This window comes from Numenius arquata, chromosome 2, assembly GCF_964106895.1.
Source record: "Numenius arquata chromosome 2, bNumArq3.hap1.1, whole genome shotgun sequence".
Taxonomy (NCBI): domain Eukaryota; kingdom Metazoa; phylum Chordata; class Aves; order Charadriiformes; family Scolopacidae; genus Numenius; species Numenius arquata.
In genome coordinates, this window is record NC_133577.1 from 63,399,563 (window position 1) to 63,423,711 (window position 24,149).

The 24,149-nt window shown below is 40.6% G+C and overlaps 1 protein-coding gene across 2 annotated transcripts in view; it reads left to right on the forward strand.

Moving 5' to 3' along the window:
* The window catches only part of RERG (RAS like estrogen regulated growth inhibitor), a 108,324-nt gene that overhangs the window by 83,263 nt on the left and 912 nt on the right, over positions 1-24,149 (forward strand). The window contains exons 3-4 of one of the 2 annotated variants that reach the window (XM_074168535.1): positions 9,628-9,684; positions 23,631-23,704. In XM_074168535.1, the coding sequence (XP_074024636.1) occupies positions 9,628-9,684; positions 23,631-23,704 (131 nt within the window). The remainder of the gene's footprint in view (positions 1-9,627; positions 9,685-23,630; positions 23,705-24,149) is intronic. The other variant, XM_074168536.1, reaches the window with a different exon arrangement.

Genomic DNA, 24,149 nt, shown 5'->3' on the forward strand with positions numbered 1-24,149 from the left:
GGCACTAACCTCAGCATGAGGCAACTTGGTTCACTGAGCTCCTTACCAGCAGCCTCCCCCTTAGGCAGGGGTAAGGATTTATGGCCAGGTTGCTGCTGACAGGCAGGATGTTCTCTCAGAACAGCTGGGCCTTGTAGACCAGTCCTCACCCTGACCAAGGATTCACACAGAACTGGCTTTTCACTGTGTCGGAAAAAATTTCTTCATCTCCTTCAGGCATGAGACCGCGCTCCCTCCCCTACTCCCTGGGAAAGGGGTCCGTGGCTCTCCCAGGACACGCAGACCTTCTCTAATAAGGCAACTTCACTTCTCTCCCCTTTCTTCCAGTTCCTCCTATTCATCTCTTGCCCTGTAAGCATGGGAAGGGAGAGAGAGCAGGGATCAGAGCAAGAGCTGAAGGAGAGACTTAAAAAAAAAAAAAAAAAAGGCAAACAAACCAACAACCAAAACAACAACAAACAACAAAAAACCACAACAAAACAAATAAAAAAAACCAACAACAGAACAGCAACAAAAATCCCCGCTCCTGCACTGGCCGCTGCTTCCTTCTGTGCTCGTGCACATTCCTCCCTCTGCAGTGGCAGGGTCTGGGGCAGAAGCTCCACGCTATCCTAGGAGAAGCTCAAGGCATCTCCAAAACAGCCAGCCAGTCCTTCCTTTCAGAAGTACCATCAAGTAACTCATGTTGCCTGCACCTTTAGCCAGGCTCAGCACCAGCAGAGCGAAACCAGCTTTGAAGTTGAGTAGCCGGTGGATGCTACAGCCAAGAAAGTGCATCGTTGCCGTCTCCCTGTAACAGCGGCGTCCGGTTAAAAAAACCTCACAATTTAGTCCCACACTTTTCTCCAGTGCAAGAGCACTGCAGTGCAGTGAATCACACTGCAGTGAATAAAAGAACAAAATGGAGGCTAGCGAGTTGGGTAGGTTTGTTTGTTTTAAATTTGCACTTCCAGAATTACAACTTCTTTGAAAACAAATGGTGAGGTGTTCAGGCATTTCCTTTGAAATAGAAATCGAAAAAACTAGCTTTCTTACAAAAAATGGCCTCTCTGTTCAAAGGGCATTTTCCAACAAAAATTCACTCATACAAAAAATGCTTTGACAATAACCAGAATATCATCCTGCCATCTAAAGTATTATAGAATTCCCTCCTTTATTTCCTTTCTTCCTTTTTAAAGACGATGAACAAATTTGACCAAAAGAAGAGAGTGGGATGTTTTCTAAAGTCTAACACTGGGACAAATGTAAGGAAAAAAAATACAAAAAAAGCTACAGCCACCTGAAAATTTTGTCATCTTGCAATTGTCTCAATGAACAATTTTTTTAAAAATAGCTTTCCACCCCTTCTTTCTTCTGAAAATATTTTCTTTCTTTTTTCAGTTCTTTCTCAAAGAAATCAAACTTTTTTATTTTTCACCTTGAGACGGTAGGTGGGCGTTATATCAAAGTTTTATGCTGAGAAACCTAGTATACTTTACTTTGCCCAATATCTTTCAAAACAGCAGGAAAATTCAAACCTTGCCTGTGTCAGTCATCTAGAAAAGCAAGTTATTTGTGTGATTTCATCCATAAGACTTGCTCTACAGCCCCATCACAAATATACTCTGTTTCATACACACAAACATCTGGAGGTGTTACCATTAACTATGTTTTGGAGAACCATATGTGTTAGTAATAGCACACCAGAAAGTTTAGTCTTCACAAAGGGGTGACATAACAAGTTATACAACGAAGTCAAGAAAGGAGAAATGGTAGAAGTATGGATATTACACACTACATTCCTAAAATGATCAAAACCATGAGACACACCAGTCTGATCATTTATCTTTTATATGAGATGAGACCTGTGAAATAAACAACCTTATATTGGAACAATATATTATGGAATGGGATAACGTAATATAAATTAAGCCTCCTGCTTTTATTCCATTCACAGCAGCTGCTGTTAAAAAAAACCCAAACGCCTCCAGCACTGAATGCAAAGGGTAGAACATTACCGCAAAAATCCTCCCATTCAGTGGCGATGGGAGGAATGGCTACTGTATTGTGTATTTTGTGAAATTCACAGTAGACTATTCCAGATGAATGTACGGAGATGTTCTTTTATTGTGAAATTACCACTCCAGGAGCAAGACAAGAAACACTTCCTGCTATTAACATTAGGATGTGGTTATAATTGAAGAGTTTGACAAACAACTCCTGTAGTTTCTGTATTCAGTACTGAGTAAGCAAACCGGCCTTCGTTCCACTAACACGCCTCTGCCAAGGTTGCTTTCTCCCCAGTCTCTGAGTAATTGCAAACTTTGCCTCTAAACTGGGGGCCAGACATCTCTGTCAGTGAAGGGAGATACTGACAGTTCCCTAACATTGAACTCAATTTGTGTGAAAGCTGCAAGCCTGCGAAGGCAGGACAGGGCATAGCTAGATGTTGCAGAAGAGCTGGAGCGTCCACAAGACCCCATGCCTGGGTGTAGGCAGGCAGGTAGCACCCCTAAGCCTGGGCAGCCCATGCGTGGTCTGGTTGGTGAGCAAGAGAGCAGAAACACACGGGGAACAGAGCACGGGGTAAAGAGTCACCCTGGAAATAAGCGTGAATGCAGGTAGCACAATTACCCTTGTGCAAGTCAGGAAAAGGATGGCTCCCCTTTCTGTTTCACGAGCGCCTGCAAGCATTAGTGTCATTGCACTGAAGTCAATGATTTTTATGTTCATTTTCAGTGGTGGCAGAAGTAAACTAATGTGCATGCTCTGATAAAAGCACCAGCTATTGTTTACCTCATTCCTTAATTGTGCTTAATTTTTACATTTGAAAGTATGTTAGTGTCTTAGAAATACTTGAACATGTGATGTTGGTTTACTCCATGATCCTGCCGTGACAATTAAGATAGACAGATATTCCAGTCCCTTTATACCCCACCAGACCAAAAAAGACATTTGAACCAGTTTTGATGTTCAGATTTGGGTCCACAGAACTGAAGCCCACATCATTACCACTGAAGAAAAAAGGCTTAGGTTACACTCAGCAACACAACCTCCTGAAAGGCAAGAGCAACACATTTCGTCACATAGCTGTTCAATCCTAGTCTGTATTTACTGTTACACAGTGTATATATATACACAGTTTTATATACATACTGTTATATATATATGCTGCTTATATACACCGTTATATATCTACTGCTATACAGTATGAGTATTTTTAAAAGTATATATACTTTTGATATTTATATTAAATTGATATTTATATAAAAAGTAGATGTACTTTTTATAATTATATCACCAGTCAGAGGAGGACCTCACTGTGCTGTCACAGGAAAAAAATACAAGCATACACAGTAATTTCTCTGAACAGTTCGCTAAGACAGTGATTAAAATATGCATAAAATATGCAGGGTTTGAGACAGCAAGGCAGTCTCAAATCAGTATAAAACAGACCATTTTTATACTAGGTAGAGTTCTTCCTTTCCTTTCCCCCTACTGATCTCATTTTTCTCCATTAAATTTACCTTCCAGTTTACTACAAGCACATTAGGTCTCAAAGTCACAAGTGACCACAGTGAGCAAACCAAGAGAGGAGGGAAGGCAGAGAAATCCTCCTGGTGATGTCTCACTCGCCACTCACATCCCCACATCACTGGTTTGCCAGAGATACTGTCAAAAAGTGAGTCAAACCCAGGCCCACGGACGCAGAGCCAGAAGTAATGACTACATGTTTGCACCCGTGACGTACCATGACGCACTCTGCATTATATTTTCATACTTTCCCTCTCACACACAGACACCTTCAAATGACCTATGCTTCCAGGAGAAAATTAAATTCTTATGCCAGTGCCTTTAAAAGAAACCATTGCTTCCCAAAGCTGGGAAAACAGAGCTGTTTAAGGAGGCAGCACATCGCATGCCAGAACCCTGTGGCACCACCATCCTGCAGGCTGGAGCTCACCACGTGCTCCAAGGGGACTGAAATTTTAATACATGAGGGGTCTCTGAGAGGGTTAATGGGGGATGAACTCTCTAACAAAAATATATGTTTAAAAAATTATGAAATATTGCATTTATGAAAGTGCCTTTTGATCAGTGTAACCTCTGGTTTTATCCACTGGGGTACCTCCTGCCAAGTATGGTTTACTGATGACACATCATCATGGCACCAGGAATGGACTTGTTGATAAGTTAAATAATGGGACTACTTTCAGACCATTTTTATAGCTGAACATTCTCATGGCATAAAAGAGTCATCATACAGTTATTTCACTGCAGAGAACTGTTCTTTTTCTTAGAATAACTTTGAACTCTGTAGCTTTTGGGGAAGGGGGATGTTTTTCATATAAAACCTTGCTTCCATTCTTCCCCCAAAAGTTCAGCTTATATTAGCTGGAACGATAACAAATTCATGAAGATATGTATTTGGGCAGATTGTAAATTTAGCCAGAGCATTTAATGTTACTATATCCACATAAAGATCTAAAGCAAGATGCAAAACACCACCACCAAAAAAAAAAAATGTTCCAAAAGATATGGACTGAGATTTTTAAAGCTAAGGGACTCAGTCTCACAAGTCCCAAAAAAAATGATTAATTATGTGGTTGATAATCTCAGTTTATGTGCCAAGTTAATTCTTGATAGAACTTCATTGTCTTCAGTGGAGTTATACAGCAAATGTATTTGACAGATAGTCATGGTTCTTCTCCAAGAATAACTTCTAAGGCAGAAGGTTTAAACATGAGTGAATGAAAGTCCTGGGCCAAGTTCTACCCTAATTTAAACCCTGTACAAAACAGCTGACTTGGAAGTGAAGGTGTAAGGAAAGGCAGAAAGAGACATGAGTCTATTCTTCCTTTGTTGGGACATTACATCAATTCCCTTATGTCATGTCTCTGAAAAACACAGTGGGAATCCAAATTGCCATTTGTTGGAGATTCTTTCCTTCTAAGCCTACAAGTTCTTGTATTTCACAAGCAATAAGTGTTCAGGGAAGAGCTTGGACTAGTCTCTGTGGAGGACCATGAATTTACCTCCTATTAGGTACTGCATCAATCCGAATCTTGCGTATTTCGTCTTCTTTGACGACAAGCACTGGAAATTGTAATTTTAATATGAACATTGGAATTAGTCACCTAATTTAATCAGAAAATAATGCGTTTCAGACATTCTCAACCTCAATATTATTTTGAATCAAAACCCTGCATTTGGATTTTTTTTTTTTTAGTGTGTTGGGTTATTTTTGGCTCATACTTAGTATTAGAGTTAAGCATATCTAAATAAGGCTGATGGGTCAAATAGGGTGCACACACTTTTGCTAAGGTGACAAGGCAGTAATGCCCATCTCAACTCTTTCTGTGCAGCATTGCTAAGGACATCAAGAAGTTTTATTGCTTTGCCCAAAGCATCATTTATGCCAGCGGCAAAAATCTGAGTGCTACAGCCCTAAGTGTGGTGAATTCCTTATGTCCTCACTTCTGATTCTTCTGCTGGCAGAAGTCATTTTACTAAAAAGTGATGTAATTTGGGAGGAAGTGAGCTGAACATATACAAAATGGCTCCACAGTAATACTCCCACTCTAGGGTGATCATTGCTAGGGCAGGCGGTGAGACCCAGCAAGCTGGTCTCCAGACTGACAGCCTGAGAACTTGGATGCCCTTCCCAGCTCTCCTCTCATTGACTATTTTGAGTCAAATCAGATAGCAAAGTCACATACATTATCATAATGCTCAACTGGATGTCAAGGGCCCTTCTGCTAAGCACCCCTAATGAGGCAAAAGTGAAGACATTTCCCACCCAACACAGTTTGCAGTAGTTAGAAGTTATATAAGTTATACTGGATCAAGAGCATCTCATGTCCCCCATCTGTGAAATGCAGCTGCTAAGCTTCAGTCTTGTAAAAATGTGTGGAAGTGAAAAGCTCCATAGGACGGGCCATGAAGAAGAGCGGGAATATCTTGAGGGAATGGGCCAGGCCAGAAGCCGGGTGGCTGAGCAGAGCCAGCCCTGCAGGAGCAGCAGCTCTGCACAGCCCCGACTGTGCATGCCCCCAAGAGTGGCGAGGAGCACGTGGCTCTGAAGCTGACACCTCCCCACTCACCTGGGGCTGTGCTGAGGTGGCATTTTCTTCCCTTCACTGGGCCCAAGCAAGCCTTATGCAAGTATTTTACCACCAGCAGTATTTTACTACCAGCAACTCGCTGGGCTTGCTGTGCTCCCGCTGAGACCTGCCAGCAAGGGAGACTAATTGCCTTCTGGCCCTATGCGTGGCAGCCACCTCCCACCTTTCTTTTCTTCAGCTCCCTCCTGCGTGTGGGGTTGTTTGTTATTTCTGCATACCGGCCTCCCTGCTGGAGACTAATACAACCTACTTTTTCCCTCTTCACCAGAGCTCACATCTGTGATCTCTAATTCTTCGCTTCTGTAGCACTCAATGTACAGTTCCATCCCGTGTACATAGCCATACCTCTCTTCTCCCAGCCTCATCTCAGCTGCTGCAGTCCAGTGCTACCTTTCCCTCTTATTGCTTGTCACCTTCTCACCTCCTTCATTTGGGCTTCCTCCAAAATCAGTTCTTCTCCCTCTTTTCCTTCAGAGCCGCTGCTCTCTCAGACATTAGCGCTTGACAGACTTTCTTCCAGTCCCCTTCATCACTTTGAGCCTCCTCTTCAGCAATTTCCATCTACAAGTACAAGGTTATCGTAACTAAGTGGACAGTGTTTAAATATGAAAATAGCTGGGCAGGTTCCCTCAGGCTCTTCTGCTTTTTCTCCCTCTTCATTAGCTACTCCAGGCTCAGGCTAGGGCACTGCAACCCAAGCAGCACATCACTGCTTCTGCTTCAGAGTACGGCTGTGAAAGAAGAAAGTATTTTTAAAATCTGTTCTTGAAAAAGAAGATGGTAAGGAGCCTTCTGAAAGTATGTCATGAGAACTTTTACCTTGCATCACTTCCCCAGTCAAAATGGAAACAGGGAAGAAAAAAAAAAAAAAAGAGAATATGCTGTGTATTTTACTAGCAATTAGAGAACCTATTGGCAGCAATTAGAGAAAAGTCATGACCAAACTTTTGAAACATCAAGATGTTTAAAATATTCCAGCTGAGGTAAAATGTGGGGAATTTACTTTGGCTTTATAAATCTTAGAGAATCAGTCTAGCTTTGTCACACAAATAAACCATGTAATAGGTTTTCTAGAGACAGATAACACAAGTGGACAAATCATAGAATAGTTTGGGTTAGAAGGGACCATTAAAGGTTATCAAATTATCTCAAGCTTGATGACTCGTATTCTATAAATGCCCCTCCGTCTTTCCACTAACTATAGGGGGAGACTAGATATTTAACTAAAACTTCTTCATATGGCTAAAATTGGGTTAAATGAATCCTATCTGACTGGAATAAAAAAAATGGTAAATTGGTGGATCAAAAGCTGGACATGAGCTGGCACCGTACACTTGCAGTCCAGAAAGCCGACCACATTCTAGGCTGCATCAGAAGAAGTTTGGCCAGCAGATCAAGGGAGGTGATTCTGCCCCTCCACTCTGATGAGCCTGGAGTACTGCGTCCAGCTCTGGACTCCTAAGTACAGAACAGATTTGGAGCTGTTGGAGCGGGTCCAGAGGAGGGCCACAAAAACGATCAGAGGGACAGAACACCTCTCCTATGAGGACAGGCTGAGAGACTTGGGGTTTTTCAGCCTGGAGAAGAAAAGGCTCGAGGAGAAATTATTGTAGCCTTTTAGTACTTCAAGGGAGCCTAAAGAAAAGATGGGGACAAACTTTTTAGCAGGGTCTGTTGCAATAGGATGAGGGGTGCGGTTTTAAACTAGAAGATGGTAGATTTAGAACAGATATAAGGAAGAAATTTTTTACAAAGGGGGTGATGAAACACTGGAACAGGTTTCCCAGAGAGGTGGCAGATGCCCCATCCCTGGAAGCAATCAAGGTCAGGTTTGATGGGGCTCTGAGCAACCTGATCTAGTTGAAGATGTCCCTGCTCATCGCAGGGTGGGTGTGTGTGTTGGACTAGATGACCTTTAAAGGTTCTTTCCAACCCAAACCACTCTATGATTCTATGAGAAAAGTCCTGGTGCAGACATCATCATGGATAGAATATAAGCTGCACAGACATCTTCTTGTAGCGTAATGACATCCACATCAGGACTATGACTTGAAAAGTTACTTTGGCTAAGAAATGCCACATTCACTCTGAGGGCCAAAGAGAGCATTTCTGCAAAGTCTAAAAAAAAAATAAATAAAAAAAGTAAGATTTCCTAAGGAAAACAGAAACTTAAAATAACACCGATTTAAAATTGCTTTTTGCACAGTGAACTCATTTCCTTAGGATCAGCTTCTTACTACCCCTCCAAGCGTGAAGCATAGTTAAATTTTCCTGAAAACTAATGTTCTGATTGTATTTAAAAAATAGGTTCTGATTAAGCAAAGTTTAATGTATTATATTTACTCTGCAGAGTGTTGCCTTGTCTTACTCTTGGACACAGTAATCTGGGGTGGGGGCATTCTCATTCCTTTAATTTTGAAAAGGATCAGAACTGGGTTTAGCTGTCACATTCTACTGTCTGTCTGCAACTGAAAGAAGAATGGAACAACCCTGTAGGGCTGACAGCAAGGAAAATTTTCCTACAGCTGAAATCACTGCAATCATAGCTAGCACAGCTCTAGCTCCATTTTGGAAATGCAGAGAGGATTCTGAATTGTTTGCAGTGGTGAACACTTAGTTTACATCACTACAAATTCAAGGCACTGTTTAGTTTTAAATTATACCATAATCAATATCCTGACAAAGCCTTTATGATTTCAAAGGCCGGGGAAGATTAGAAAAAAATAAATATAAGAATGTAAGTAGCAAGATCTTAGCTCATAAACTGAAACTGAGAACTAGTTACACAGTGCTCCAAAATCTAGAGCTTTATTTCTACTGCAAATTCATTAATATTGTTGAACATTAGTTTAAAATATTATAGCTGATTGCTTCAAGTGACAAGTAGGCAAAACATGGAAGATAAATTGGTGCAAGGAAGGAATGCCAAAATACAGAACAAAGCTATTTAGCCAATTATATGCTTACCTTCCAAGGTTTAAAAACTGAAGGGAAAGTTTTCAAGAATGAAATTATTTTGAATACCCCTAGTTTTGAAGCTTCAAAGCATCCTGGTTCAAAAACTGCCAACCTTTTCCCCACTGGTTATGGGGAATCTAAAGCATATAAAATGTGTTTTTTTCAAAGGTGACCTGCTCATAGCACTGTAAATAGGGCTGTTTTGGCTTTTTAATAGTAGAAGCTATTATGACAAAAAAAAAAAAACCCCACACACAGGGAAAAAGAGAGACTACCGTTGAAAAATCTCTTGGTATTCTTTGTTCTGCATTGTTGCATGAGTAAATGATTAATGCTGTAAAAAGTTTTTGGGTTTGTCTTCATTTTGTTTCCCCCCTCCAAAGTATAAAGTGGGCCACAAGCAGTGAAAGGTCTTGACTTCCCCAAGAAGCAAAGCTGAGTTCTGCTCGCAGTTCAAGGGAGCTGCTACATGCCTGTTCACGCACAAAAGTTTTCTGGGAAAGCTTTAAACACCAGTTGAGTTGATGGCTTGTGCATCTCACCTGGAATCTTTTTGTTCCTCCAGCTCTCGTTGTACGCTTCCTGACAAAACGGTTCATCTGGGAGTATGACCCGACACTAGGTAGGTTGCATTTCATTCTATACGCGTGGTACACTGTATATAGTAGCACAGCTGAAGTAATGGAAAGTCATAGAGTTAAAATTCCAATCCTCAGCCAACCTTTAAATTTGCTGTAAAAAGCTTCTCTATGGTCATTTAAAGCTGGAAGAAATTATTACCTAAGATGGTAGAATAGAGAAGCAGTAACGCACTCAAACGAAAGCAGAATTAATATATGAGGCACATTTCTGCCCACACAGAAGTCAGTGGGAATTTTGCCATTGAAAGCAATTGCGTTAGTATTTCACTCTGAAAATTATTTAGTGTGTGATCAGTTTTCTGCTTGTGGATAACCCAAACATCAGCTACTCCAGAATGAGATGTCTGGTATATCAATCTCAAAAATTCAATGGGAAAAAAAAAAAAATTGTAGGTACTTACAGTCAGACTACCTATTCTTAGGTAATTTTTTTGTCCTCATTTTCAAACATACATCGTGTCTCACTTTTGGGGTGACCAGATAGGGACACCAGTGATCAGAAGAGCATCCGCGTGTCCTCCACTACTCCCACTTAGCTGTGTTGTGTCTGGCACTTTTGAGAAGCTGGTACAGATATCTCAAAAAAACCTGTCAAACAATTGCTCTGAATTAGAGGCCTTGCTTGCTTGAAAATTTGGGCCAAGGTCCAATTTCTTAGTATTTCCTAAGTTAGGATATATTTGAATGCTCTGCACCAGGGAAAATCCAGGCCAAGAAGTCCGAGATGAGGCATTCACATCTTAGAAAGCATCTTCAGTACCTCAGGACTAAGGGATTTGCACATGAAATGAGGGGCTGGGAAATTTCCTTTTCTCCTGAAATCTGTTGTCATCTCCTTCCTAACCTTTCTGCAGAGGCTCAAATACAGACCATGCAGTTAAATACCTATTTCTTTGTTAGGGTTCTTTCTCTAAGAGATCACACTAAAGAAACAGAGAACGCCATAAACTTGCACAGCAGAAACGAAGATGAACGTTTAATACATTTTATTGCAAAACTCGGGCAGCACTTTCCACAGAGCAAAGTATCCAGTATCATACTAAGTATTTTCATCTGGTAAGGTGAAAAAATGAGATACCAGAAATCTCATCTTGGGAAAATAATTCTCAGAATAATCCGAAGTCAAACACATTCTTTTATGTGCTAATATTAATATATAAATCAGTGAATTATATGTCACCTGCCTTGTACTGCACAGTGGGATGTTCAGTACCATGTTTTATTAGTATTATTAGTATTAGTACTTTATGCAGCCTTATCACTAATGTATCATTTTAAGAACTTGGCAATAGACGTATATAAAGTGGTTTGTATCAGTATAGTTGAAGTTCATTAATGTCTTACAGGGACACTGCATGCAAAACTATCCTTGTTGCCTTGTTCAAGCACACAAACTAAATTATTAGCAAGCTGCAAGGTTTATTATTGTTTGCCCCATTATGAAGGCCCTATGTCTTTTTTGGTGTACAAGACTTGAAATTTGTTTCTGTTTTACAAATGAATACAACTGCAGATTAACTATGCCCCTTAGGAATCTAATCATCTTCTGTTTGCAACACTGAAAGCTTTCATACAGACAACAGTCCTATCTCAATAAAGCAAAAATTAAATCTCCTCTGATTTACTGAGTTCTACGTTCTCATTTGGTTTAGAGGATAACAGCTTAAATCATGTATTACAGTTATTGCAAAGCTAAGTGCTTTAAGTTGCTCAGAGGAAAAGGTTTGAGAAATGCAAAAACTAATAAACTATTATCAATAAGTTACTTCTTAATCACTGTGATCTCTGTTGGAAGCCACCCACCAGAGACTGTTTTTTAAAGTACTGTTTTTTCAAACTATGGATCACAACAGGAGTCAAAGGAGGTTCTGAAAAGTTAGAAAAAAAAATATCTCCTGAAATTCTAACCGCTATTCAGACCCTTTAGAGATCAACCAGAAAGGCACTGTATCTTCAAAAGCTTTAAGAAACAGTGCTTTAAAGAACACATTTCTGTCTTTATCATGATCACCCTGCTGTGATTTAGTGGCCAGTTACCTGTAAACATCACTGAGCTGAATTTACCCACAAGTTTTAGGTGAATAGACTCATTTCTTCTTAGCAGTGGTGGACTGGCAATTGGGTGGAAAGAGGGATATCTATATATTCCACCAATATAAAAAGTTAAAGTTTTATCAGTGAGACCCACTTGCCCTAAAGGGAGAGTAAGTAGCTTTGTCAAGTAGTTTTGAAAGGGCAGGAGTAACACAGATGCAAACTATCTAGCTACCAAGCAACAGAAGGTTTCGCAAAAAATAAATAAATTAAAAAAATCACTGGGGCTGTGACAAAACTGTCATTTTCATAGTTTATTTCTTATGTCAAGTTTTCAACCACTCGTTAGCCCTCTGATTAAAGGAATCCCCAGATAATTCCTATTTTTAGGAAAGCTTTCAGCAAGCTGTCCAAGGCCTGATGGAAATTCAACATTATCCTAAACTAAGCCTCAGGGTTAAAAAAAACCTTGTCCTCTTAATTCAAGGGTGGCACATTTTAACTGGAAAGGAAAAAACACACCTTATAAATATTCTTTAGTACTCTAACCTGCCAGGAGAAAATGAAGGACCATATTTTTAGCAGCGTCTGGATATACTGCTGTATCTCCACGAGCCAAATTACAAACCACAAAATAACATTTTTTGGCGGGAGGAGCATCACGGACTCTTGCAAGCTTTGGCACATGGAGCTGCTGCTGAAGTCAGGGCTTTGCAGCTCTGCCACTTTTGTGCATGATGTTGGATCTGTGCAAGCATCAGTACGACAGCTGCATCTTCGCAAAAGTACATATTACTGGGCTTTTTATTTTATTATTCTCAGCCAAGGGGTAACAACTGCAGCAAAGGTCATTTTCTGGGGAGTGTTAACTGTCAGCCTTGACTTCTCTATCATTTCTGCCTAACTGGCGACTCACTGTCTTGGCATGTTTTTATTTGGTTTTGGTTTTTTATTGTTGTTGTTTTGTTGTTGATCTTTTTTTAAAGCACCTAATTCCTCAGGCTAAGTGATAACCTGGCGTTATCAAAACAAATGAGTTTCCACTTTCAATCTTTTTTAAGTCACACAACTATCCCACATGTGCAACAGAATCAGAAGGTCCAGTGAAGGAGCTCTATGTAGAAATAGGCTGGAACTGCACATTAAAAAAAATAAATACAGTTGTTTTCTAAAATATTAAATATACGCATTCAGCATTAAATACTTAGTCTTCTTCAGCTCATTAAATATACACTGAGAAAGGGGATTGGGTTACCACAGGGATTTCACCAAAATGCATTAATGTTTATATGTTTTTAAATAGAGCCCAACACACAAATTAATAAGCAAATTCTCTGTGGTGTTAAAAGGCCTGAAAACATTTGGTGTCGTTAGGGCACCACTTAAGCCACAGCCTAAATGCGCTTCACAAACACAAGCAACGCATCCATGGTGTATTTAATACAGACCTGGAAATTTGTGCTATATTTCAGTTTGGCTCTATTAAGATATTTGTAGAAGCAACATCACAACAAGCCTTCCTGGGTACCATTTCACGGGGCTTGCCAGGAACGGGGTGGCAGCAGGCTGATAATCTGTCTGCCACCGAGGGGACTAGGTCCAGTAGAGTTTGCAGCCTGCAAGCAGCCGCCCTCATGGCAGCGCCACTGCAGGTGGTCCTCTCGGGGCTTGACCACCTCACCTCACACCAGCGGTGTGTAAGTGCATCACAGCTGCCAGCCACCATCAGCTCAGGGATGGAGATACTCTATGGGAATGAGTTTCAAGGTGGAGGTGCAAAGACCTTTATTTGGCAACCTGTCCTCTATGAGTAAATCATTGGTCTGGAGGTAGGGCTCCCATGGACCTCAGTGACCCAGGGCTTCACACCATGATTTTCAAGGCTGCTGCGAATAGCTGCTCTCCTCAGTGCCAGGAAATAGGAATAACTCTCTGGATCTCAGCAATTTCCCCTGTGAGCTAGCAGCAGCACCCAGAATTTAGGGTGCCTTTACCTGACCTCAAAGATGGAGAGATAGTAAGTTTTGCTGTCAGACAAGTGGTATTTAATTGATTTTAAAATTGGAGATGATGAATCAGAATAAGTCATAAAAGGAACTGGTAAATTTATGTTTTCCTGGGGGGCAAAAAAGGAGGAGGAATCCCCAAGAGTTGTCAGAGCAACAGAGGGACAGCACTGATGGCCTACAGAACATGGGCAACAGCAAATTACCTGCCTCTGTAAGTCATGACATGCAGGGAGAATCTACTGGATCAAATGATGAAAGAAGAAAATTCATCATAGCTATGGCTCAGTGGGTGCTTTTCAAAATTAGTTTTGTGGTATTTCTCTGAGAACACATTCGTTGTTCTACCATAATTGGGACAATTTGCTTAAATAGAAACAGAGCTGGGATATCCAAGTTTTTAAAAAAGAGGAGATTATGAACTGGGTTGTGCCCTTTGGTCTGAATTAGCATTTTTATGTACAATTGGGAGAAGCAGGTGCTTTCTGAGATGCAAGGACTTAAAACATCCATTTTTGCCAGATAGGGCAAACAAATAAAACCCCAAGGACGTGCAGGAGAGAGGTTCCTCAGTTCTTTTCTTGATTCTGTCACTGGTTTCTTGCCCACAGTCTCTCTGCCTCTGCTTCTCACCTATAAAATCCTTCGTGTCTCATAGAAGTGTCGTAAATCCTTTAAGTAACTGGTGCTCATAGAGTTAAGACTCACATATCAAAGGTGCACAGAAACGTCAAATATTTCTCCAAAGACTGAATTTTAAACAGAAGTCTACATATAAAATAACAGCAACCAAAGCAATAATATTTTTGTTGACCTTTCTAAAAGTCGCTTGCCTTTCTTGCACTATCCCTAGATGTCTTTCTCTGGCTGTTCCCATATTTCATACAACTTTGCTAATCCTCTGAAAGCAAAACTGTCTCTGAGCAGATAATCAGCAGAACAGCGCATGACAGACTGGCCAGTCTATGAAGGCAAAGAGAAACAGAAAGCATAGGAGTCAATTTAATTTCAATGAGTTAAAGACCATTCATTACTTTGAAGGAGCAGAGGTAACCATAAAGAAAGACGAGTCTCTTAAGAAAAATTATAGTTTTGCTAGGACTACTAGATTAATAGTGACATTTTTAAAGAGTATTTCTTCCAACTATGCCACAATTTCTTTAAGTCACTCAGGTTTTTGTTCACTCTTTTTCTACTGGGAGAGGAAAAAACTCGAGTTGGTGTTTCTATAAAGTCCTGTCTAATGCAACATACAGACAGCCCATAAGACACATCAAACATTGTTAAAATGTGTGGGTAACAGTAAAACAGCAAAGACAGGAGATAAAGTGGTACAAATTGCTGTCCCACTGGCTTGATTATGAAAGGGCCATGATAGCACCTATCTTCAACATAATGTGAAACAGCCAAAGGACTGCAGAAAGGTACACTAGGTAAACAAGTGCTTGAGGGAGGGAGACAGACACCTCTGTTAGTGCCGTGAATTATCTCACAGAGAACTTCATCTCCTATAGTCCAGCTCAAGACTTAAAAATTTCCCTGCCGTGGCCAGAACAGCAGAAATCACTTTGCAAGGATACTGTTTACATTGGCAAGAAGGCTCTTCCCATTGGAAAGCTTTGTTTCAAGGGAGATTATTTTTACATTAGAAGGGTAGTTTTTGCCTATATAACCCCATCTGTAGCTGGAGGTTCTGTTAGCAAAATGGCGTCATTTAGGGACCACAAGGGAAGTTTGCACACACCGTACATAATGTAATTAACATTACAACACGAGCAAATATTGCTAGCCTGAGTTTCTTTTCTGCACCTGATAAATACAGATCTGTACAAACAACATAAACAACAGAGCAGAGTGGGAATATATCCAAACTATCTTCCATCAAAATGATTGATAACCAGAAACAGCTGGTTATCAAGACCTCACCAAGAATAATTTCCTCTAGCAAGAGAAGATGCAAGAACTATCTTTCTGGGCTAATTTTGTACCAATGCAGCCACAAAAAAGAGTTCAGGTCCTCAGGTCCAAATGCAGTTCTCAAGGACTGTCTTTCCTGTCTGGTATATTCAGCTAATATATTGTGTACTGTCTGAATATAAACTCTTTGTCCCCAGGATTGTTTTCCCTGCTGCAGATCACAAGTTGAAGAAACACATGCCTTTGGATATTGTAGGCTTCTAATTTGCTTGACTTACGGCTCACTCAGCAAGTTTGTCTTAACACTCCTGAAGGTCTATTGCCTGCCTCTACCATAAAAATACTAACTCCTAGTAGCACAGCTGAGAGAGAAACTGCCCAGACAGCAAACAACTTTTAACAAAGGAGCCCATACTAAAATAAGCGTTAATAAATCATTAACTGATGGCCCCTTCAGCCCTAGGGTGTAAAGGTTGACAGACCAGCAGCCCCAGGAGAATGGCAGCCTGGGGAAGCCTCTCCTCCCAACTTTCTTTTCCTCCTGTGGCACAACAGGATACTGCAGGCTACACAGTGCTATAGATCATCAATATGGTCAAGATTAAAAGATAACTATTTTCCGTAGTGAGCAAAAGGGAAGAGAGTCCCGCCACCATCTTGCAGAACTTTGCCTTCTGCATATTTCATCTGAACACCTATGTTGACAACTATAGTTTATCCAAGCACAAGCTAGGAATAACGTATGTGGTCCAGTATGGGCTTTCAGCCAGAGGGCGATGTAATGGTAACCAACCATTTGGGGCTAGGAGGAATGGTTGCCAACCTATGTTTCAGTCAGTACCATGACAAATTTGTAGACGCTTAATAAATTGCTGGAAGACAGTCTTATTTTCAAGCCAGACTCTAGCTATTAGTATCCTCAATTTTTATTAACAAAATTACTCATTCCTTCCAGTGCTTAAGGGATTCAGTCCTCAATAGCTCAGATTGCACCTTGCTAGGTATCTTCCTGGGCTTCTATTTTTCCCCACTTCAAAACAGTAGAAACATTACTTAACTTGATATACATTTAATAAGCTATATTGTTTTTACTATACTCCTCAGCAGCAGGAATTTATACCGAATGTCATCATTGTGGCAGTGAGCCATGAAAGTATTCCTGATTTCTCTGAGGTGTTTGTAAGGAAATGGACTGATATGGCCTAGAGCATCTTAAACCCCTGGCACTGGCTTCTAAAATGCTTGACAGAGACTTGAAATGATGAGATTGTAATAGAGAGCAGCAGAGGAAGATGCTTAAAATAACACGGGAAGAAGTTATCTGAAAATGTGGTTTGTTTTCTTTCATATGAGTCTCAAGATGAAGATATTGCTGATGCCAGTAATAAAAATACTGCCTTTTTATGGTAGCTCAACAGGCAGCAAAAAATCAAGAATGGCAGTTGCTCCTCTTGCTGTAGCTACAGCTGCAAAATATTTTGCCCCTACTTTTCTTGCTCATCATATTCTGAAATGTTCTCCAGATGAGCAGAAGTTTCCAGCGCTTGCTTTTGCACCTTCAGGAGAGCAGGCTTTTGTTTTGCTTGTTTTAGGTGTGAGAAAAGTCTCACTGGTTAGTTTTCATTTATATTGGCAGAAATACGGTGAAACTCACAGCTTTGCTAACAGAGACTTCTTGCTACAATCAAACAGAAAAGTGTAGCAAAATATGGCTTATTTAGACTTAAACTTCCCACCAGGAACTAATGCCTCTGCTTAGTGTTGTTGGGAAAGTTTAAATAAGAAAATTAAAAAAAAAAAAAAGAAAACCATTAAAGCCTTGTTGCTTACTGCCTGTTATTTAGGACTGCTCCAGCTTTGTTGGTTTTGTTTTAGCAACTGTTTTAACATGCCTTAGTGAACGCAGTTCCCAAGTATCTGTACAAATTTTCTCTGCCTACCTCAGAAAAAACTGAGTAAGGACAGAACCTATAGGAAAGGAAATGTAACACTGTAACACCACCCTCCTCCTCCTCAAAAGAAACCCAGTCTTTGCACACAGGAGAAAAAATTATATGCAGCAGAAGCCACCAAGTAGACATCCCATTATTTTTAGAGTTGTCTTCAAGAAAACATACTTTGGCCTCCAAACAGAAATCCTAGAATACAGTTATTTATTGAAAGTATCAATAAGAAAAAAATGTTATTCTGTAAACTAATTTCGTATCTCCCATCTGTTCTATCTAAAGAGCAAATTTTGGAGATGCAACAAATGCTTTCATACCAAGATGAGAATTTCAGAGTCTAGTGGGCCACATGTGCGCTAGCCATTTATGTTCCTTCTCACTTTATAATAAGAGGAAAACATTATAAAAACCAGAGACTTCTCACTGAGCAGCAAACCTAATGAAGCCTCACTTGTTCTGAACTTTTTCTCCCTATTTCATATGGCAGTAACTGTTTGCATGAGTCTCCACAGCACCTGAAGCTTCTAAGGTCACCTACTAATAGTCTTTGCCCATCTGCATGGGCCAGGGACAGCCCCGCAGCCTGGCTCACGCAGAGGCAGATGCCAGCTGACCACCCAGAGCATACTCTGGCTCTTCTGCCCTGTGCCTCCTTAGGGGAGTTATATAGGGTCTCTACCCTCTGCCCAACCTGCTCTTATACAGGACATAAACATGTGAGAGCTTCGCCTTGGACTGAAAACAGCAACTAAAAGCAGCTCAGCAAGCGAAGGCACACTGACTGTCTGCAGTGCCTCGCGCATGACTTTTTTTGTTCTCAGCTTTAATCTGACTAGTTTGGGAATACCTGCTGTACTGAAATCACAACTAGCCTTATAGAAGGCAGCCAAAAGAACCAAAATTGAAGTTAGAAGAGAAACTCCTTTGCACATCACCGTATCAGTTCCAAAAGCAGCATTCACAACGACAGGCTTCACGTGAAGCTGAGTAGAGTCCCTTGAGTTGAATTAAATATCACTGCAAACAAATACCTCCTTTCATACACACTTTGGTTTAAATTTGTGGCTTGACATGAATGTTTGTGTAGTATGATAGATATAGAGCACATCACAGGTACTGTACAACTTCCTGGAACTTTTCCTTCTGTATTTCCTGACTCTTGGGGTTACACATACAAAAACACAACATTGCATAGTCCAAATCCAATTATCAGAGTTGTCAGTTTCCCTTCAGTAACTTTCTTTCTACTACTTCTTTCGTATGTGATAATGATTGGAATAACAATGCATGGCATATCATTTTATGGTATTACTGATAAATAACCCAACCATGCTTAACTTTGGGTCTGTAGTATCAGTTAATAAAGAGACATGTGGGGATACACTGTATTAGCATTAGAAATATGTTCTTACTACACAAGGGCAGTACTGTGCTTACTGTAAAACCACTGATATTTGCAAAATAAAAAGCCTCCTGTAAGTAAATAATGGGTGGAGTAAGTAACAGCCAGACGCAAGCAAGAAAAATACATTCAGCTGAGTTTTGAGAACAGTCGGGGAAGGCGGAGAGACTTTGAGTCAGGAAGGTACATTCAACTTAGAAAGGCTTTCTAAAAGGTGAAATGTTCCTGAAGCAGCAAGGAAACTTAGAGGGGACAGATTTTACAGAGGTAGCTCAAGGAAGGGTCTGGAGAACATATCAAACAGCACCAGAGTCAGGAATGGAGGTGCATTTTTTTCCCAATGGTCTGTTAAAGTCACTGTTCTCAAATGTGATAGAGAAGTGTCACCCTAATGGATACCAAAGATTGCAGGAGTCTAAATGAGCAGGGAGTTTATTAAAAAAACTTCACAACAAACAAAAGGATCTTTTATTATTGTAATCAAATAATTATGGGAAATTTTAGTCTTTTAAACATACTGCTGTATTGCCATCCAGCAAGACCTTAACCGTAACTTAGAAGTTCATGCCTATTAGCTGAAGATTTTTGGTCTGGAAACTCAGCTATAATTATTACACAAAAGCTCTTTCTCTAGGTCTCTTGCAGTTCTCAGATCCAGCTGGCTGAAAGCCACCATGAGACCAAAGTTTCTTACAGCATTTTTATATGTATTTATTTTATTAACCTTTCTTGACAAAAAAGGAACTAAAATTCTGAATGGAAACAGGGTTTGTGTCCCTCTGTGCTTAAAGGCAAACAAAAGAGACCAGGATGTTCCTTAAATGTACATGTAAAGTGGTGTATGTCGTCGTTCCATCTCAGCTAATTTACCCACTCCTACTACAAGCGTTTTCCTAGAAGCAATAAACCCTTCTGATGAAAATGTCTTTCCAGAGCTGTGACATACCCCTGATATATATTGCCTGTTCACAATAAACAAGTACTGAAAACAGCTTTTTACATCACTATGGCTTTTTACATCATGGCAAATACAAACCAAGATCTAGCAATTATTTTTAAAATAATAGTTTTTCCTCTAGAAAATCTGATGTTCTGGAACAGATATATTTAATAGGGAAGGATAATCCTGGATAAATAGGTTTGATAAATGACCAGCTAAGTCTTATAGGACAAAACTCTACTGAATACGTCACAATAAGCATAGTGCAAGGATGTGATGTGGCCAAGCTGTGACCGAATACCACATCCATAGACAGTTTATGGATCACGCACCTTAAAGTTTTCTCTATACAAGTTTAGTAGGTTTTTTTTCTTGCATTTTTTAAAAAATTACGTTGCTCAGAAGAATAGGGAGATTTGTAACACGCTTATCAACACAGAGAGCCCCAGGGCAGTTTTTAATTATTTTTTTTCCAAAATCATTATTTCCATAATTACTCAGCAGCTGTGATAATTTGAACATTTTATCCAATCCTATTAATGGCAAAATAATAGACTTGAAAACAAAGTAACTGCTACCACTTTCCAGCATGTTCCTCAGGCCTTTTGACAGCTCTAAACCATTCGGAAATAAACTTAAATTTTTCAAACGAAAAATTCTTGTGAGAACCAAGAGCGCTTCGCACAGCAAGAGTGCTGGGGGATTGCAGCTTCAGAACTAAGCGGGACCCTGAAATCCGGCATCGGCTTTCAAAGCCACACAGTCAGCACCACCTTTGATCTTGTTATTGGGAATATGAATAAAAGCATAGCACACCCCCAAACCAACAAGAACGGGTCAGATTTACTTACTTATATTGAAGCGGAGCAAAGGACCAAATATGGCTATTTCTACAGCACTAGCAGCCTCGGGCACACCACGGCTCAGTCAGCAGCAGCCTCTCCCTAGCTCTGCTTTGAGGCCAGCAGTTTTGACACCGAGTCTATGAAGAGCCAAACATAGCTCTGAGGTTTCTTTTCTATCTCTGAGGTTTTAGCGATCTAGCTACAGATACAATATATAGGCATCACCTGGTGCAAGTGACAATCCGAAGCTCAGAAAGTTGCCTGTGGTCATCTTGGGAGCCACTGGTACAGTATTACACTTTGCTCTTTCTACTTGACCACGAGGATGCAAGCGTAAGACATTTACAGCCTGGATTCATCTAACCAATTTTAGACTCCTAAGTGCTTTTCAGGTGTGATTTATCCCAGGGGAGAGATCATACAAGCTATGTCCAGCACCTATTTCACTTCATCAACTCTAATAGGAGTCAAGGGTGCTTAGCTGAGACAGACACCTGCGTTGTCAGTGGTTTCAGTTAGAGATCCAGCAATATCTCAAGTCATCTAATTTCTCTCTAGCTGCATGTCTAAAAAAAAAAAAAAAAAAAGAGCCACAGCAAAAATGATATTAATAAATCCCAAAATAAGGCAATGTATTTGTGAAGTACTGTGGGATAGATGTGAACAGACTGGAAATCACAGGTTCAGGATTCATAACTTACAAGACGACCAGATTCTTCAGATATTTCTGTTTCCTTGAAAGAGAAGCCATGTCTGTAATTACACTACAAAAATGCTTTAAACATCCAGCTGTTTTACACTTCTCGTTAAAATTCACCCAGCTACCACACATTCCAAAGCACAGGAACAGACACACATTTACTAAGATATGTTTACACTAATCTGACCCGAATCAGTGGTACTTGCCCAGGATCAAATTCCATCCCAACATGAGCAGCCAAAGTGAGTTAAACTCGCAACATGAAGTGCTGCCAGAGTCCTATTTTGAGAACTCAAGTATCATTTAAGAATCATGCTGCTTTTCCGTGGCTAGCACAAGTCTGCTCCTTGAGATTTATTTGCCCGTTTCACGGGGAAGAGCCGTACCGTATGGCCTACCACGGTCTGCCTCCTGAGGAGGATGTTTCACAGATATGCTGCAAACATGGTTGGATGAGCACTTTTTCAAGTTGTGGGGACCAATTCTCAACAGCTACTTGTCAAGCAGGGCCAGATGGTCGAAGGCATTTCAACATTGCAAGGCCTAAACAAGTAAGGAGCTGATATCACGTTACTCACTCCGAGATCCATCTCCTTCACAGCACTCTCAACCTAGCACTGAACATTTTAGCCACTGAAATAACTTGTTGAAGGTGCATCACTGCAGCTTCCACTCCAAACTAGAGCTCCTGCCTTTTCTGCATTCCCCTGGGGGAATTGCTGTGTCTAGGAAGGTTTACAGAAGGGACAGATAAGACATATCACCAAGAGACCTTAGATATATCTTACTCTGCTGTGTAGGTATAGCCTCAGGATCACAAAGGTGGAACTCCAACTCCTTCAACAGCCTTGCAATGTTAAACGGAAGGGGTATTTACAGCCTTTAAAAAACCTAGTCTTCATTGCCTGAAACCCTACAGCAAGATTGCTTGCCATCTGCCTAATTAAGTTGACCATTTGTCCCTGTTAGAGGCAGCTGTGCTACTTAAAGCAATTAAGGTGGCACAGGAGGGAAGTGACATTTTTGCTTTGGGAAGAGAGTGTTTGCAGCACTGACAGGATTGGAACATTCATCACTATGTAGAGGTGACATTCCTAAGCATGTAATGGAAAAGGCATTCACCAAGCATGAGCCCTTTCAAAAGTTCAAATTCAAGAAACGTGTTTCCTTAAAGATACCCTTCACTCCTATTGAGGAGATTTGCACCAAATAAAAGAGTTGTGTCTCTGACAATGCAAAGCATTCATAGTCACTGGCCACAGTTTTACAGCATACGCGTTTGCCTTTTGATATAGGACATCTGTGAGCTGGCAACAGTAATAAATATGAATGTTAGCACAGATAATTTTCCAAGTTTTAGGTCAAATGCTATCAAATCTAACTTATCAGCTCATTAAGATAAAACAAGCCTTTTGTCATTAGCTTTCTGATTACTTGCCTGGTTCCAGAACCTGGGACACAGTAAATAGGTTCCTTTTTTTCCCTGTAGCATGGTGTGAATGCTTAATGCCCACTGGTTATCGTTATAAATCATACATAGGGAAATCACTGCTTGAGCCCTTGCTGGAAGAGGGGAATGTGATGATTTCAGCATGTTTCAAAGAGACATTCTTAGAATAGCTAACTGTTCTGTAATTTTATCACAGTATAAGGCCTGAGCTTAGTGGTTAGGTTCCCTCATCTGCAACCATGCTGGTTTTGATCTTGTCAGACTTCAAACTACACGGTGACAGGCTTTTGAGTTGGATACTTTGAGAGTAGCGGTATTTGTGTTTCATAGGTGGCAGCCTTCCCTATGAACAGACATGAAAAATGGGCTGCAGCATTGCAGAGCTCTTTGCTGGGAGGAAACTCTGTCCTCTTGTTGGGCGCCAAGTGCAGTGTCCACAGTCACAGCTCTTTGTAGGTATAAGACATGGGAAAGAAAGAGTTATATCATGTGGGGAGAGGTAAAATAGTCACCATGGTAGAACGGAGGCCTTGAGTGTGCACCGGAATGGCTGGAAGAGCTCCTACAAATAAAATTTAGTGAAGTTGTATGTCACATCTCAGGTCTTGTGCTGGCGTAGCTGTAAGGAAGATAAAAAAAAAAATTACTTTCTTTTAATACATTTCACAAAATGTGTTCTTATTTTAGAGTCTACATATCGTCACCAAGCTACCATTGATGATGAAGTCGTTTCCATGGAGATACTAGATACAGCTGGTCAGGTGCGTGGGTACATGTACTATTATCCAATACCTTGGCTCAGATAGACAGCAGGGAAGGGGAGTGCGGTGGTGTTAGCAGTGTGGTGGGTGGCAGGTGTGCTCTGCTTCTGGGGACAGAGATTTGCTTCTGAGCAGAGCCTCCCCTCCTCCACCACCATCAGCTTGCTGCCAGACCCAGCGTGCTGGATCCAGACCCTTCTGCAAGGAACCCTGCTTAGAGTCTTCAAACATTGGAAGAACAAACAAAGTTAGGGTTTACTCTGGGATTAAAATTATTTTTTTCTCATTCCTTGATTCAGGGCCAACCCAACAACATGTTATTACTACGCACAAAGTCACAGTCTATTTCTGCAGTCAAGTGATGAGGCTCGACAGCCTCAGTCAGTGACTCCCACCAAAATGAAGAGCAGTTTTGTCATAGCCAGGTCCCCCTTCCTTTCAAAAG